General features: G+C 39.0%; 1 protein-coding gene across 4 annotated transcripts in view; it reads right to left on the minus strand.

Annotated features, from left to right (window-relative positions):
• Nucleotides 1-18,048, minus strand: part of LOC143851184 (phospholipid-transporting ATPase 2-like) — a 115,525-nt gene that overhangs the window by 80,483 nt on the left and 16,994 nt on the right. For all 4 annotated transcript variants that reach the window (XM_077360530.1, XM_077360529.1, XM_077360531.1 and 1 more), the window contains 2 exons: nt 5,736-5,902; nt 1,220-1,324 (listed from right to left, as the gene is read on the minus strand). In XM_077360530.1, the coding sequence (XP_077216645.1) occupies nt 1,220-1,324; nt 5,736-5,902 (272 nt within the window). The remainder of the gene's footprint in view (nt 1-1,219; nt 1,325-5,735; nt 5,903-18,048) is intronic.

Consider the following 18,048-nt stretch of genomic DNA (forward strand, 5'->3'; position numbering starts at 1 on the left):
GGACTTTTAGAGAGAAACCAAAAGGCAAAGGGAAAAAACAAAGTTGGCCACAAAAGGCCACCTGGCCTAGAATCAGACCCAATGAAGGACTATTAAACTGAAGAACTTGAAATCTTCTTACATAATTCTGATTTTCATCCAAAATCATAGGTTCATAACTCCAAGTTCAAAATTTTGACACAATAACAGAGAATTAAGTATTTATTTCGGGTATTCAAGCTAATTTATGGATAAAAGAAAAGAAAATTGAGAGGACCCCAAAAAAAAGAAACTCTTAAATTGATGAGCAATGTCGATATCTCGAGAACATCTATAATTAGTATAAACAAAACAGAAAAAGAAACCTAGAGCACCCAAAAAAAAAGGTAAAGTTTGTTTAAGAAGGTAAAAAAGTACTAGAAACACCAAGAATAGTAAGAACAATTGAAAAATAAATATCCTATATTAGATGCGTCAAACCTATTTCCTTGGGTGTCAGCTATTAAACAACATTTTTAGCAATAACAAGAATGAACCTATACCTCAAGTATTCCATTTTATTGCAAATAATTATCTTAAAAAGTATAGACCACAATAATATGCTATTTTAATACAAAATTGGATCTCCCATTCCAGGATAATAGGTGATGAACTCATGCAGATTGGTTTAAGGATTTTATATTTGGGAAGTGATATTTACGCCCCTTTTGATCACCAGGGGCACCCGCGTCAGTGTATCAATGACAAAAAGAGGGCTCATGTACTTGATGTCAGAAAAATCCAGTGGCTTTGATTGCAAAGAATACCGGCAATGGGTGTCCCTGGTGATCAAAAGGGGCGTAAATATCATTTCCCTTATATTTCTGTGTGAAAGTTGCTTAATTAGATCTTTTTTAAAACTACAAAGACTAGATAACTGATAATTTACACCATTTGTAAGTCGAGTTTAATTGGGATGTAAATATCCACGTCAGGTCCTTATTAGTTAGACACATGTACAAAACCTTGAAATTTAAAAATTAAATTAATTGCGATCCTTATTAGTTTGAAACATGATATATATAGAATCTGTCTACTGAGAACTTGGGATTCCAATAAAGAACCAGGGTCAGCCTACACTGATTTCTAAATTGGGTCAAGAACTTATAATATGAAATAAAGATGAAGAATCATAACCCATAACAAAGTAACAAAGTAGCTTAGAACAACAATGAAAAATATAAACTATGTAGCTTCATACCTTAATAGATATAGGGATCATGATCGAACATAAAAGCTCAAAACGGAGAGGGATAACCAAAAGTTCGTACCACGGTCCTTCCGTTGGATACATAACATACCATTGCTACAAGGAATCAGAAAGTGAGTATTGGGCTTAACTATCAAATGGCAGAAAGGTACTAAGTGTTGTGAGGTTAAGCCAACCGTAGAAAAATAATAGCTCAACAGTACACCAATGAAAGATATCTCGATTGATAGAGAGAATATTGAACAAGCAAAAGTAAATTCCGACTAAACAATCTTCAACGAAAAAAAAAATACCATGAAAACAATAAAAGCTAATATGATGAACTTCTGAACTGCAACGATAACTAAATTTCAGAACTTCCAATCCAAAGTCAAAGCATAAGGAGTAGCCAGTGAAGTAAAGATGTTTCAATCAAAATAATTCAACAATCAACTAATGTATTCAGCTACAAAGTGTTGAAATAATTCATTAAGAAGCAACTTTGTTATGGTAAAATAATAAATTATTCAGAATCTGGAGCCCATTACTGCAATGGCATATGGTCCTTAATGATAAGAGGACTATGCTTGTGCATTAGCATCTCTCCCTATATAAGTAAATTGCACCTGATGTTCTTATAAACAGTCCAAAGCCTCCTCGAACACATCCACCAGAACACAAGGGTCTCCTGAACTTAACTACCTGATCACATTGAGTCCCCCGCAATAAACGTTAGGCCATCAAACATAAAGATAAGCATTTCAACCCCATGTCTAAGAGCCAAGCCCTCGACCTTAGAAGACCCCTTCTCTTCCACTAGACCTGGATAGATGAGCCTGACCCGCCACCCCATCTCTAATGATTCCCCCTATGCCAATCGGACCAAGATTGCTCTGACTAGAACCATCAAAGTTCAACTTGAATTTCCCTTGTGGAAGTGGCTATCATCTTGGAACAATTCTCCTTCTAGGCTCCAAATTGCTTCAAACTATGTAGCAGTACTACCATATCCTAAGAATACAAAACGCTTTACCATTGTAGATCTTCCATAGCAATGCATGGTCCAATGATACATCTGTTCATAATGCTTCATTGATGATGAATGAGGTGATTAGTGGTGAGGATCTTTCCCAGCCCTTTCCAACAAAATCTGATAACTCCAGGAGGTCCACGTATGATACAAGGATTTGACTGAGAAATTCTCACTTGGGGCCCACATCAACACCCTCCTATCCCTTCCCTGTCTTCTACAGAATGTGCTGTCTAGAGTCTTTGCCAGACTGACCACAGATGCGACCTCCAAATTCATAGAGTTCCTTCTTGAAGGAGTCCAAACCAAGTTCCCACGATCAGCATATAAGAGTCCATCATCGTGCTGAGTAGGTTATTGAAATATACATTAGTTACATGTTTTGTTTGACCATCATTTGAGTTTTATGGTTTTGCTCTCTTATTTATGTCACTAAGCCATATGGGGATTGATGTCATTTCTGAATTATATTACTTAAGTGGATAAAATAGGGTATGCCCCACGAAGAGAAGTACACTATAATTCCAAGATATTTTTCTTCTCCTTCTTTTCTATCTTCTTTTCTTCTGTCTTTCTTCTACGGCCTTAATTGTTATTAGTTTCTATATGGTCTCAGAACGGGATTAGATAAACACATCCAAGATCTAGCTCCTTTTTGTTGTATACCCTGGGTACGGATCATCTGATACCACTTATGCTGGTCAGCAACCATAAAAAAACGTCTGACAACCATGCACAAATGTCCAACAATAATCAAGAAATCATAATAAGATCCATGATTTTTTTTTTTTTAAAAAGCAGGCAGTCAACCATCCTCCTACAAATAGAACAAATCTAGAATAATATAGCATTTGGGAATTTATTACGAACAAAAACCACCACAATAACAAATAAATCTTATGTAGTTCCACAATCATCAAAAGAACATAACTAGAACGGAAATACTGATGCAAGTGCCAAAACTATCAAAAGAAAATTCATCACAAGGATATTCCAAAAAACAAAAGAACAGTCCAAAATCCAGATCTAAAGGAAACTGCCACTCAAATTCTCTAATATTCAACTGGAAAAGTGTTTCTTTCATTTGACATTCCACCTAGTAGACCACAGGTTGTCGGTAGGTCCCTCGGAGGGATAGCTTAAGCTTAATTATGACAGAAGTAATAAAGTATCAAAGGGACTAATATCATGACAGAAAGGCGGTTACTAGTGAGACTAGCTTGGACCCTAATGGTAGGGTTATTTTGGCTTATGCAGGTCCAAGTAGATATTATCAAGCTATCAATGTTGAAGTCAAAGTTGCTTGATTTGGGATAAAATGGCTTAAGGTTTTGGTTCATCGAGTATGCGTGGAGGGCAATTCTCTTAACAATATTTCATGGCTTAAGAGAGATCTGCGGCTGCCGTGGAGATTTTAAGGATTTCTAGAGAGATGGAGGCAGTAAGCTCGCATCCACAGAGAAGAAAACTTTAGATCCAACAAATTAGCTAATTTTGGGTCCCCTTTGTAACGAAGTAAAAATTTGGGATAAAATGCCAAGTGGTAATATTTTATGTGGTTTTGTATTTTTGGCATATGGTGCCTTCTCGAGACTGATATCTTCTTCTCGTTATTATTTTTTTCCTAGTCTCTTTTCTTTTTCAATAAAATCATCTACTAAAACAATGGACCATACAAGTGCTTTTTATATGAGTTCAATGGGAAATTTTGGGCCAGCCAAGATCAGTGTTTCTGAAAGCCATGCGAGTCATATTTTGTGTCCCCAAGAACAATATGAGCTGAAGACTAAGATAAATTGTATGGACCTATCAGACAACATTAATCCCAGATCTTAAGCTTGTGCGCTGAACTTCGGATATCGCTTCATTCTGTTAGACAAACTCTTAAAGCAATGCCTTTGGAAGAAACCTGCTATAGAAGAGATCAAAATAAACACTGATGCTTCCCTTGATTCAGACGGTGGGGGTCTTGGACTTGGTATGGCAATAGCAATGTTCGCATTGGAAGTTGAGAGAAGAAATTTATGAACTTGAGTTGCTGGCTGTCAAATATGGCCTGGAGCTGGCGGCATCAATGGAGATGGAAAAAATTTGGTTGGAATCGGATTCCAAGTTCGTGGTGGACCTGATTCTCGCTTCAGCTAAGCCGCCATGGAAGAAGGCAGCCCTTTTGGACCAAATCCTTCAGCTGAAGAGCATCTTCGTCTCATTTTGCATCTCTCATGTATGGAGAGAAGCAAATGGTGCTGCTGATATTCTCTCTAAGCGTGCTTTCCCTTTCAAAGGCAGTAGGGTACCTGTGCTATTATCCTCTGCTTCACTCCTCCAGTTCCTCAATTTTGATCGTGCGGAGAACGTCTATATGAGATTGTAATTTTTCTTTCAGCAGCTTTGTCTCTGTTTTGTAGGCCTCTTTGGCCCCTTCTCTTGTATCTTCTTGTTGTTTTTTAATATTCCTGGTCGGGGTCCTGCCTAACCCTAGCTTACTCATCAAAAAAAAGAACAATAGGAGTTAAAGACTCGCTAAATTGAAGCTAGATCCATTCTGAAATCACTAATTCAGTGCAAACCGAATAAAAAAGGCAAAGGGCAGTAGGGAACTCATACAATGCCATTATCCGAGTGGGCCTTGAGGAAAAGCATGTGAAAATTAGATATTCACCGACCTTGTAGACGAGATACTTGATCTGGTCAAAGAAACATTTGTACTTATGTCATATTGGGTGTGATGCTAATGAGGTAGCAAATTATGTTGCGTTCAAAGACGTTAGAAGTAATGGGTTAATCTACAAACCTCTTGTAATTTCCCTTTTCATTTATTAATTAAATGGTCACTTAACAAAGAAGAAGAGAGAAAATGCACAAATAGTCTCTCTCTCTCTCTCTCTCTCTCTCTCTCTCTCTCTCTCTCTCTCTCTCTCTCTCTCTCTCTCTCTCACACACACACACACACACACACACACACACACACATATACACACATATACATATATAGAAAGAGTGTTTCTGGTCGACCGACCGGACTGTCCATCGCCAGATTAGAGTGGGGCCGCATTGTTTGGGTGATCCAAACCATTCATATGTCGGGCCTTGGCGTAGATAGGGTGTGCCCAACAAATGAATGGTTATTAATCTACATTGTGCTATTAATTTTAAAACTCCATACATCGGGTCCCACTCTATTTCAGGCGACAGAGCAGATAAGTTATCTGTTCGGTCGAGCAGATAACAGTGAACATATATCAAGGCAGATAGTATAGAAGAGAACTAAATAAAAGTGAATATATAATTTGTAAACAAGAAGATCAACCAAATCAGCAAGAAGTGGCGGATAGTTTAAGAAGATATATGCTCACAAAAAATCATTGAATAAACTATGTGTTCCATTAGCATTACAAGCAGAGATGTGGATAATGCACACTCATAATGTAGAAACCAATACATTATTATGTTCAAAGAATGAGATTAATCTTTATGAAAGACCAAAATGCAACAAACCTTTCGAGCTTCAGTATCCTTCCAGACATTACCCGCTATGCCAAGAACAATAACAACCACTATTTGGAACAAAAATATTGCTCCAATCAACTTGTCAATCATTGCATCAACAGCAGTAAGTTTTGGTTCTGGAATACCTCTACTCATGCCCAACTTAGTTTCATTGCCTGAAAATAAGATAAAAAAAGTGATAACCACATGAGTCCCCCACTAATAAAATTTAGCGTACATTGCAAAATATGACCATGGGCTTTCTCCAGATAAGCTCAAATTCTTCAAAATAAATCCCAATCATTCATTGAATATTATTAAGTGTCCAATAGGTAGACATTCTTGAAAAATATATCACCAAACATTTTACTCACAAAAATGCTTTCTAAAAAATACCAAATTACAAAATTTGGCTAAAATCTTTGTAGCTCCAGTGTTCCCTATTCTAAAACATTGAGATTTTTGTGCGAATATATTTGTTGGAAAATAAAAGGTTCCCATAAGAATATATAAATAAAACTTTCAGGCAACAGAGCTTTTTAGAGTTGAAGTATATTTTTCAAAAAAAAATAATAAATATTCTAATCTATGTTAACAATAGTTTCTTCGGACTTACTGAAAATATTTTAAAAATTCATACTTATTAGCTAAATCGTTACTAGGAACTTATAGGTAAAACTAAGACTCTAACACCAAAGCAGAAAATAGTTGCATTACCTTGTCACCATAAGAGCTATTCAAAGGAATCTTAGTACTCAAAATGGACAATCAGTCAGGACATCTACTCAAATACAATGAATATAAACAAAACCTAGATAAAAGTTTACTCTGGGGTTGTCCAATGTATATACAAATAAGAAACGTGGTTCAAGCACAATCTTGTTTAAAAAGACTACACTATTCAAAATGTGGAGCATCAATTTCGATTCATATTCTGTTGTTTTCAGGGCCAATAACGTTCCATATTTATAGGCTATGCAAGCCATACAAAAATTAAAGAAAGACTCCTTATCCTTGTTACAAAACAACTCCTAGTCAAATTAGGACTCTTATCATACTTAAAATACCAACTCACATTGAAATAGAGCTATTTTTTTTTTTGAAATGTTCGCGTGTCTCTTCAAACCCACAAGGACACGTAATTCATCATAGAAACTGACCCACTTAAAAGTCCCACAAATACAAGGACTCTCTTATATTACAATGTAGGCCCTTGAGGTCACTTAACAACTCAAGTGATTAATTACAAATAACTTAAAAAATGCCCCTTGTCAATTAAGATTTTCGTAATAAACATGTGGGCCCTATTTTAAGCACCTACGACTTAAAGAAACTAAGCGATATTGGTGGAAAAAGACCATGGAACCCCTCATATAACTTAAGAGACTTAAAAGACACCTAAAGGACACTTAAATTAGAATATAGCCTTAGGATGGTCTCCATCACACTCTCCAACTTCAAAAGATTCGACTCCGTCAAATATAATGATTGGCATGACGGTGGGAGTTCAATTGAAATCATTGCACGCAAGTCTCATACGACTGTCCTTTCTAATAAACAAGTGGCTTTGGACAAATCTTTTCCTTAGCGCTTGCTCGTGCTCTCCCAATTAAATACTGGAAATTTGGCAAGGGTCCAGACACTATGATCGGTAACTCCATTGAGCATATATCGACAAAAGTATTATCTTGGATTTGAATATCTTCTCTTACCGTATATTCACTTTTGTTTACTATGACCATATTCAGATCGTGTCGACGGGCAAACTTATCGACAAAAGTATGATGGACATTTTTTGAATCCTTACGTAATATGGGCAAGTCACGTAGTGTTGAAATTATTGTTGGAAGAAGTATTTAATAGTAAAGGAAGAAGTATTTAATAGTAAAGGAAAACTAAAAAAGGGATGAATATTAGGGATGTTTTCAGAGGTCGGTGTATTCTTCCTCCGACGGCCGCTGCCTCTAGTTTTTTGGCGGATCCTCTTATTTGTTCGTGTAGCTCCAACCTTGACCATACAGTGGCTCATTCCTTCAACTATATAGAGTCAGGGTATCACGCTTTGGAAGCGTTTGAATCCCTCGGGGGTTCTCAGCATTTGCTGTCGAAGGACTTTATATTTGTTTCGGCAAGGCGATAACCCGGTTCGGCTCCAATGGAATTCCCCCATATCCCATTCGGGGTCCTTGGGTAGTATTGAGGACCAAGGTTTAAAATTTTGGTTTCGGTACCAATTTCGGACCTGAAATTTCAAATTTTCGAAATTTCGGTCGAAATCTGGTACAACAAACAAAATAATATTTTATTCAATATTAAATTACGGCTGAAATTTGGAAATTTCGGTCGAAATCCGGTACAACAAACAAAATAATATTTTATTCAATATTAAATTTCGACCGAAATCCGAAATTTCGGCGGCCGAATTAAAATATCGTTTCGGTTTTTGGTGATTTCGGTTGAAATTTAAAACCATGTTGAGGACAGGAACACCAGGGCGAGACGGTTTGATTTTGGGGCCAGAATCCCCGGACGTCGACCCACTGAGGCTAACAGACGCCTGCACTCTAATGGTAGTGATTGGATGTACCTGAAATGTCAATACAAAAATTTTGGATCGCAAAATGTCTGTAGAAAATGCTCTGAGCCTAAGTCCAAATTGACCCAGCCATGGTCTGGAAACCTAAAGTCCTCCCCTCTCAGGTTGATTTTCACGCTGAACCCCTGGCACTAGAGGTCCCGCCTAGTCTGGTGGACGAAAGAAAGAGGAGTCTTAAGAGATGTCTCATTGAGAGTTTGAAGGCAAGATCATGGTTGTTAGAAGCATGGTTTTAAATTTCGACCGAAATCCGAAATTTCGGACCTCGGTTGAGACTAAAACCGAAATCACACTTACCCGAAATGTTACTTTATTTCGTCCTCATTCCTTCAACTTTATAGAATCAGGGTATACGCTTTGGAAGCGTTTGAATCCCTGCGGGTTCTCAGCATTTGCTGTCGAAGGACTTTATGTTTGTTTAGGCAAGGCGATAACCCGGTTCGGCCCCAATGGAATTCCCCCAGATCCCATTCGGGGTCCTTGGGTAGTATTGAGGACAGGTACACCAGAGTGAGACGGTTCGATTTTGGGGCCAGAATCCCCGGACGTCGACCCACTGAGGCTAACAGACGCCTGCACTTTAATGGTAGTGATTGGATGTGCCTGAAATGTCAATACAAAAATTTTGGATCACGAAATGTCTGTAGAAAATGCTCTGAGCCTAAGTCCAAATTGACCCAGCCATGGTCTGGAAGCCTAAAGTTGTCCCCTATCAGGTTGATTTTCACGTTGAACACTGGCACTCGAGGCCCCACCTAGTCTGGTGGAGGAAAGAAAGAGGAGTCTTAAGAGATGTCTCGTTGGGAGTTTGAAGGCGGGATCATGGTTGTTAGAAGCATGGTTTTAAATTTTGACAGAAATCCGAAATTTCGGTTCTCGTTGGGAGTTTAAAGGCGGGATCATGGTTGTTAGAAGCATGGTTTTAAATTTTGACCGAAATCCGAAATTTCGTGTTTCGGTTGAGACCGAAACCAAAATACACTTACTCGAAATGTTACTTTATTTCGTCCGAAATTTCGAAATTTCAGTCAAAATTTTGGTTTTTCTTAAGTTTCAATGGGTGTAATTATCAAAAGGAAAGTTGTAAAAGTTATCACGAGAATGAGATATACATCACTCTCTATCTCTCTCTCTCACCATGTGAAACCCATCTCTCTCTCTCTCTCTCTCTCTCTCTCTCTCTCTCTCTCTCTCTCAATGGGAATGGAGAAGCCACGTTGGGCTCATGCAAGCCAAGTTACTCTCCTGTTGACATGTGGTATTTGCTTTTTTGTTGACCCAATCTAAGTTTACTTTGTTGTGACACGTGCCATTTACCACAGATTTGAAAAGCTTTTCGTAAGTAGAAAATCTCTACTTTTAAATTTTTTATTATTTTCCTAAATTTTCAAACGAAATTTTGTAACAAATAAAATACTATTTTTAACATTTTGTCGAATTTCGGCTCAAATTTCGGTTTTGGGTGATGTCCGAACCGGTACAGAAATCGAAATTTAAACCATGGTTAGAAGACGTTTGGGAGTAGGCTAAAAAATGTTGGGGCATGCAGGAGTTGCTTTGAGTCAGAGTTACAGGCGACCTCCATTTTTAAGCGTGGAGGTGATGCTTTGAGGGGGGGGGGGGGGGTATCCATCCGCCCTTCAACCCTGGTTTCCGGCATATAACACGAGTGCTAGAACCATTAGGGTTAGATTTTATGATATCTTCATGCCGCGTCTTTGACAACTGTGGAAACCCTCGGGCAGCATCTGGGCCAGGTGATTCAACCCCAACTTTTTGGCAATCATGATCATTGTATAGCCTTTGCCTCGGCTCTGATCTTAACTCCCCTTCGGAAATCTATCCCCTCAACCATTAATCTTAGTAGAATCCAACATTTACTTTGTAGGAGTTAAGGCGATTGTTGAGGATAGTATTTATAGCCTGGCGATGTCGGTAATGGGTGAGTCCAGCTGTAAGGATAATTTGGCTGTTTGTGAGGGCCCCTAGCAGGGCTCCGGCAGTCAGCCACCGGCGAGGGCGGTCCCACCAGAATGGGTAACAGGCGCTAATCCCAAGGGTGGCAATACGGCCAGGGAGCCGTTGGTGGGCCCAAGTTTGAATTTTGAAATTTCCAAACCCTTACTTGATCCTGCACCCATCATGTCACCTAGAATGTCAGAGAGTAGAGTCGCTGCATCTAGAAGGTGGGGTCAGTCTGAAGGTAAATCAGCTCCGAAAACATTAATTGTGGCTACTCGAGGCGTGAAAGGAAAGGCTCTCCGTAAGGGTATTGCTAATAGCTGTATATTGAATCCGGATAAGGAGAAAAGAGCTCTGAAAATAAAAATCAGACTTAATATTGAAAGCAAAAATTCTAAGGATAAGCGCTCGTGTATACGGAAAGGTAACCTATCGCGTAGAAGTACTACCTCGGAAGTACAGTTACTAGCCACTCGAGGTGGTCTATCCGTATTCACAAGAAACTGAAAGGTATATTTAGGAAAGAGGCCCACAGAAAGAGAAGGCTTGTTGAGGACTCTCAAAAGCTCCTCCGAAACTTCGACAGCATCTCCTCACTAGCCATGCCAAAAAGGAATCAAATCTGGGTGGAAACATCCCTTCTGCCCAGAATTTCTCTTTTGGGGCCGGAGATCTTGAACTCCAGAAAGATTTGCGCTACAATGAAAAGTTAGCTAGGAAGGAATCTCCAACCCCTTGTGAGCCTTCTCTTAGCCCGCTAAAGAAGCGTTGGGCTAGGCTAAGGAGAGCTTCTTCCAGTATTGCTAGCACCGACCTTAATCACTCTAAATCGACGAGTGATAGGGAAATGCATCTTTCCCTCCTTGAGCTCCCCATGTTCAGCAAAGTTTTAGAAAATGAAAGACGCACCCGGCGGCGCCTTTGGGAGGAAAGAACTTTGGTAACTAGGGACGTTGAGAACAGCCAAGATAGCCCGAATTTTTAGGCAGCCCCTATCCTGGAAGTCTTAAGGCGGGAAGAAGAACACGTTCAGGGGATCCCCAAGGGCCCAATGGGGACCCTAAAGGTAAGGAAAAGCAGGTTGATGGTAGCCAAGAAGAATCATTGGGTCAAGCCCCAGTCCCGAATGAATTTGCAGATTTCTTAAGAATGGGTGATGTATTTGGGATTAAATATGATGAGAACTTGAGCGCAACTAACGGTGGCAAAATCATCCGAACCGAACCGAAATTGAATCGAAACCGAAAATTCGGTTTCAAATTTGGTTAAACCAAACCGGTTCAAATTTCGGTTTACTTTTGGTTTCGGTTTGGTAGAGCCAAACCGATTCAAATTTCAAACCGAACCGAAACCGAACCGTTGCCCCTGATTTCCAATGATTGTGAATAATGGGTGGCGAAATTGGCCAAACCGAACCGAAAATTCGGTTTTGGTTTGGTTAAACCAAACCGATTCAAATTTCGGTTTGGTTTTGGTTCAGTAGAACCAAACCAATTCAAATTTCAGTTTGGGTCGGTTTGGGGGTCAAAGAGAACCGAAACCGAACCATTGCCACCCCTAGGCGCAACCAAAGACATATTTCTCGCAATGGTGGCAAGAGATAAGAAAAAAGAGGCAGGGAAGAAAGGAAGGGAAGGAGTTTGAGCAGTAAAGTCTTGTCTGAAGAAGTCTCAGGTCAAAGAAAGGAGGACTATTGTGTTGATTAGGTTGGAATTAAAGAAGTAATTTAGGTTTTGCTGCAAAGGTCGTCGAAAGAATCTTAGCATGGAAAGTCACTGATAAGGTTGTAGATGGTTAATCCTGTTGAGGCCATGGTTTTAAATTTTGACCGAAATCCGAAATTTTGGACCGAAATCGGACCGAAACAAAATCACTACGAAATCGAAATTTCTGAAATTACAAAATTTCGGCAAAATAAACGATTAATTATTATTATTTTAATCCCTTCCAAATTTCAGCTGAAATTACCGAAATTTTGGTAATTTCAGCCGAAATTTCAGCTTAAAAAACAGGTATTTCGAGAGCTTTTACCCAATTTCGACCGAAATTTCAGTTTCGGGAAACACCGAAATTTCGCTCGAAACCGAAATTTAAACCTTGGTTGAGGCCCACACAAGATAGCTAATATGTTTAATAGCATTCTGAATTATCTACCTATTCCCAGAAATACTCAATATTCAAAAGTCATGGCTTGAGAGATTCTGCCTTATCGGATACTCTAGTCTTGCTATACCTTCCTGGAGGCTCTCGTCAGATCTAGAGTTTTAGAACTTTAGAGTGCAACTTTGGCCCTTGTTAGAAAAGCTGCTTCTACCCGAATGTTTAGAAGGGTACAAATGTAACTGTGCAGAATCATTAAGGGAGTTGTAAAGGCAAAAGGTGGTTGAAAGGAAGAAAGGAGTAGATTAGGTTATTTCAGTTTCTACTCCTCGAGTTGGCCTTGGGTATGCCCAGTCCGTTACTCATTAATATTCTATAAAGCATGATGGGACTCCCGGTCCCGAATGCATCCTTAATATTAATAAAGTATGTCATCTTTCAAAAAAAAAATTATTGTTGGATCACTAGTGCAGCTCTTGTTCATTGATTTAAATAGAGTGACTGCGCGCTACCAATCCGCGCAATCCTCTCATACGAGCTTGGAACTGGATGATTGAAGATAATTGTCTTTTGTATAGTTGTTTGTCCAAGTAAATTCGCCAAGTTTTCTAGATCTTAAAACAGGATAATTTTATTGCTCAAGCTTTGTCTTTCTTGGATATATCCTCTTAAATCGTTCTAGCTAGTAGCATTTTACATTCCTAAAAAGTCTTTCGAGCAAACTTTTTCCAAAAATTGATGCCTCATGTCAATCCAATGAATGGTTTTCCCATTATGTGTCATTTCTGCTTCGGTGTTACTCCTCACTCTAAGGCACGCCCGGCCAAATTATGTTTGTAATGCAAGTCATTTGATCATCGATAGGATTATGAAACGATAAATAATTCTCCATGCTTCTACCCAGAGAATCAGGATTCGTACCTGGAGTTGGGGATTCGCGAATCCCCGAATCGCGAATCCAAACCGTGATTCGATTCGAATCCCCGATTCTGGGGAACCCCGATTCCCAATTTATGAAAACCCCGATTCCCACTTTATAGGAACCCCGATTCCCAAGCAATTCCCTGTGAATCCCCAGCGAATCCCAACTCCCCAGCGACTCTCAGCGATTCCCCGACGATTCCCCGACGAATCCCCGTCGAATCTCCGTCGACTCTCTGGCAAACCCACGATTCCCGCTTCCAACCATCCCAGGAGCCTTCGATTCCCGCTTTCAAATCCCAAATCGAATCCCGCTTTCGATTCCCGCCTTGGCAACCTTGCTTCTACCTAATCAAGACATTCTCATCCATTAACTCCATAAAATCATGTTATGTCGCTAATCCCCATAGTGAATTGATTAAGATCCATAGCCTTGAATCTTTCCGTCATAGCCCTCTATTTCAATAAGCCATTCGAATTGAGGCTCTGATACTAAAGTGAAATGAAACTAGCTTTGATGCCAAATTGATGTAATCTGAGGTTCAGAGATTACTTTTTCTGGGAAGAGCGAGAAAAAGAACAGAAGAAAAGAAAGGGAACAAGAAAAGAATCAAGATCAGGAAAGCGATTAAGATCAAGGGAAGTTCAATAGTGAGAAAGATAGGATAGAAGAGAAGCGTTTTATGAACACAACTAGAAAGGGTGAAGAAGTGATGGAGAAGAGGAGGGGAAAAGATAAATGGGACGAGAAAGATATAAGAAAATAAAGAGGGGATGGTGAAAAGGATGCAAGAAGAGAGAAGGATATGGGTGTGTCATCTTATAATCCCAACCGAGAGGGAATGGGGGCAGCGATGAGAAGGATAAGTGAAAAGAAATAAAGAACGTTAAAGAGTTTAGGGATAGAAAACCGTGAAAGAAAATGATACAAGAAGGGAGAAGGACAAGGGGCGTCGGATTAAAAATCCAAACCGAGATGGGGTGAAGGTGAGAAGAGAGAAGGACAAGTGAAAAGAAAGAAAGAAAGATACGAGTTTAAGGATAGATTTCAGCATGTTAGGCGATCTGCTAATAGTGTGGCCGATCACCTTGCTAGGGATGAAATAGATAGGGCGGATTTGGAGTTTTTTTATTTCTTTCCTCCTTGAGAATTTCTTCCTATTGTATGTATAATCTCTTTATCCTTCCTCTTTGTATCGACCATCTCGGTCGTGGGGCTTGTTCCTTTTTACTTACTGAATCAATACATTTGTTAAACATTCAAAAAAAAGGAAGAAAATTGACAAGATATGAAGCATCACACTTCAGAAAAAGACATCACACCAAATAAATATAAGATAGCATCAATTTTCATTCAAATTCAATTGTTCTCAAGACCAATAGGCCTTCCATATGAAAATTGAATAATAATAAAAAAATGACTCCTAATCATGGTTGTAAAACAACTCGTAGTCTAATTAGGACTCCTATTATACTTAAACTATTAACTCTTAATTGAAATAAAACTATTACATAGACAATCTTGCTACAAGTAAACTAGGACTCTTCAACTACACTAGGACTCCTAACTCATCATAGAAACTAACTCTCTTAAAGTCCCACAAATACAAGCACTCTCTTTGCAATGTGAGCCTTTGTAATCACTTAACAACTTAAACGATTAATTATAAATAACTTAAATGCCCCTATCACTTAAGATTTTTGTAATAAACACATGGGCCCCATTTTAATCACCAACAACTTTGGGGGGGAAGATTGTGGTACCCCTCCTATAATTTAAGGGAGTTAAAAGACATCTAAAGGACACTTAAAAATAAGAATATCGGACCTAGAATGGTCCCCATAAAAATTCACTACTTGTTAAATAGATGAAACTTTCAGATCATGCACCATCTATCCAGCCAAAAGAGGGTACTTTCCCCATTTCTAATATTGCATCGGATATTTAATTAACTTGGTTAAACACCTTTTTCAAGAGCTACATATTTGAGACCCCTGATTTGCCAACAATCCGACGGTGATTCGAAACAAGATTCTAGTACTTTGCCTTACTTATAGAGCCCCATAATTCATTCATGTTGTTAAACAATCTCCACCACTACTTTGCTGATAGAGATCTATTTTGGAATCTTATGTTCTTAAGACCAATGCCTCCCACATGTTAGGATGGCAAGTCAGATTCCAATTGATTAAGTTGATTGTTATTGAAGTTGGAGATTAATTCCATCGGAAATATTTTTGGATCCGCTCAATTCTTTCAGCCACAAGATGGGGATCCGAAACATAGAAAGGTAATATGTCGAGATGTTAGAAAAAGTTGCCTTTAAAAGTGGAAAAAAAACGACTTTAAAAGTGGAAAGGTAATTGTGGAGATGGTAGAAAAAGACGACTTTAAAAGGGTATCCTCTTAGAAAATAAAGGTATGCACTAGTTGCCATGACAGTTTTCAATTTGACTGAATCCACTCAACCATGGGGACCAAGACGTGTAGACTCAAGGCGCCTTCCTATAAAGGGAGCCCAAGGTATTTAATAGAGAAATGAGATGCCTTAAAAGAAAAGAATTTTGATGATAGAGTTTGCCCAAGCATCATAAATATGAATCCAACAAACAACGGATTTTATTGATCTTCTGATATGTTGTCTCTTAGATAAGAATCTAAAATAGACCCAGAACGTGTACCAGAGGAGACAAGGACCCAACTCCAAAGCCCTTGTCCTGATTTGGCATCAGAATGATGGAGGGCCCACATGAGCTATTCCCTAGCTAATGGGGATCTTTGTCTTTCCCCTTAGTTGTAAGGGCGGTTTGTACTTTATTATTAAGTCATTTATGTGATCCAAGGGGCCCGCATATACTTAATTCACTTCGGCTATGTTTGGTTGGGCAGGGGTGGCTCGGACAGTAGTGGAATAAGGAGTCAAAAGGGAGGAGAAAGGCATTTTGATTTGTCTGGAATTACCTCGGAGAATAGTGTAGGTAGTGTTTGGTTTGCACGGCATATCCTCATAGAGTAGGAGAATAAGTATGGGTGTCATTACCAATACAGAGAGAGAAGAAAGAGAGAGAAAGAGCATCATTCCCTAGAAAATTCAACCAAAATTTTTCGGAAGGATTTGTTTTAAGAGGGGACAAGGAAGCAGACAAGTAATTATTACATGGGAGACATCCAGGGGAGTCCAATGCTATTTTCGCAAACAAACATGTAATGGCATGCCAAATCCAAGCCAAATTACGACGGCTGCCGAGCATTTGTGCAACCAAACGAAGCCTTGTCATTTAAGTGAACCAAACGAGCTCATCATATGGTGACAACATTAGGGAGAGCCCAAATTTTCATGGATCAGAATCTTATTGATACAAAGGGTTTTGTTTCTACATGTTTGGCCAACAAAGGAGTCCAAGTCCAAGGTGAATAAGAGATGAAGAGTCCAAGTCCAAGGTGAATAAGAAGAGTCCAAGTCTTCGAAAAGTTTTATGTTTTGAACTAGTAGGATTATAGCTCTAAAAGCCCACAACCAATTTTCCAAGGGTTTGGTTTGCTTATGAATATTAAGGCCTATGGCCCTATGAGATATAGAATTGGAGAGATATTTTCAACTGCTACAACCTTTGTTGCGGAGCGTGATACTCCACCCTAGGTATGACTGCTAGGAAACATACAGCGATTCTTCTTTTATTCTTTCCATTCTCTTTGTTTTAATCTCTGTTGTTTCCCATTCTTGAATCCCTGCACATAACTTGTGTTTTCTGCTAAATCAACAGTCACCTACTCCATGCTACCTAGCCGACTACTAGACTTCATTTCACCTAAACAATAGCTACACCCCTAAATATAAGCCTTTACCCCTTATCTCCACGGTTGTAATTAGATTCAACAGACTTGAGACTAACTTCCCTAATCAGTCCTACAGCATCTTAAATAAACAAAATTAGGATATTGATTAAAAAAAAAGGTGATACTATGTAGCGGAGGAAATAACAATGGTATTTTTTACATACTGACGGTGAGATACAACAGATTCCCCAAGAGAAACCTCTCAGAAGATCACTCTCAGCAGCGGCGTAGAGGTAACCAATTGATTGTGCTGCAAGAGTAAAGAGAAGAGGAAATTCTTTCACATTAGGATCTGTTGGCATCCTTTCAAAAAAAAAAGGATCTGTAGGCATAGAACAACGGAAACTTTCCTCTTGTCTGCCTCTTGTGTCATTAGAGGACGAACATAAAGAAGAGAACGGAGAACATCTTTGCCAAGAAGATCAACGTTTATGGATCCAACGTCAAGCCTTACTCAAACTTCTTGTTCTTTCTCCTCTTTATGGAAGAAGAGCTGGACTCAGCCTAAGAGTTTTTTAGTGATTTTCATCAGATTTTAGTGGTTTTCATGGTTTTACATGATTCTCTACTAGTTCTAATGCAACCGATCCATCTAATGATGATTCTGGTTCTGAGATTGCCAACAACTTCCCCAACCTAAGAATAGATTGGTCCCCTGGACTCCATGGTTCAAACAAGATCCCTTCTGGGCTTGCTAATGAGCATCAACATCAGCAGCTGACCTTTTCTCCATTCATTGCATACAAGCTCAACAAGCAACCTCATCTGAGTGAAAAATTAAGAAAGCTCAACAATGCAATTTCATTATTGTGCACTCTTATTATGTGAGCCCACTATGTGATCTTGCTCAGCTCGTTTTGACTCAGTTACAACATACAGACTTTGTAGGTTGACGTGATGACATG

The sequence above is a fragment of the Tasmannia lanceolata genome, unplaced genomic scaffold (genome assembly GCF_043159265.1).
Source record: "Tasmannia lanceolata isolate RefF3 unplaced genomic scaffold, GAP_Taslan_0.1 ptg000018l, whole genome shotgun sequence".
Lineage (NCBI taxonomy): Eukaryota > Viridiplantae > Streptophyta > Magnoliopsida > Canellales > Winteraceae > Tasmannia > Tasmannia lanceolata.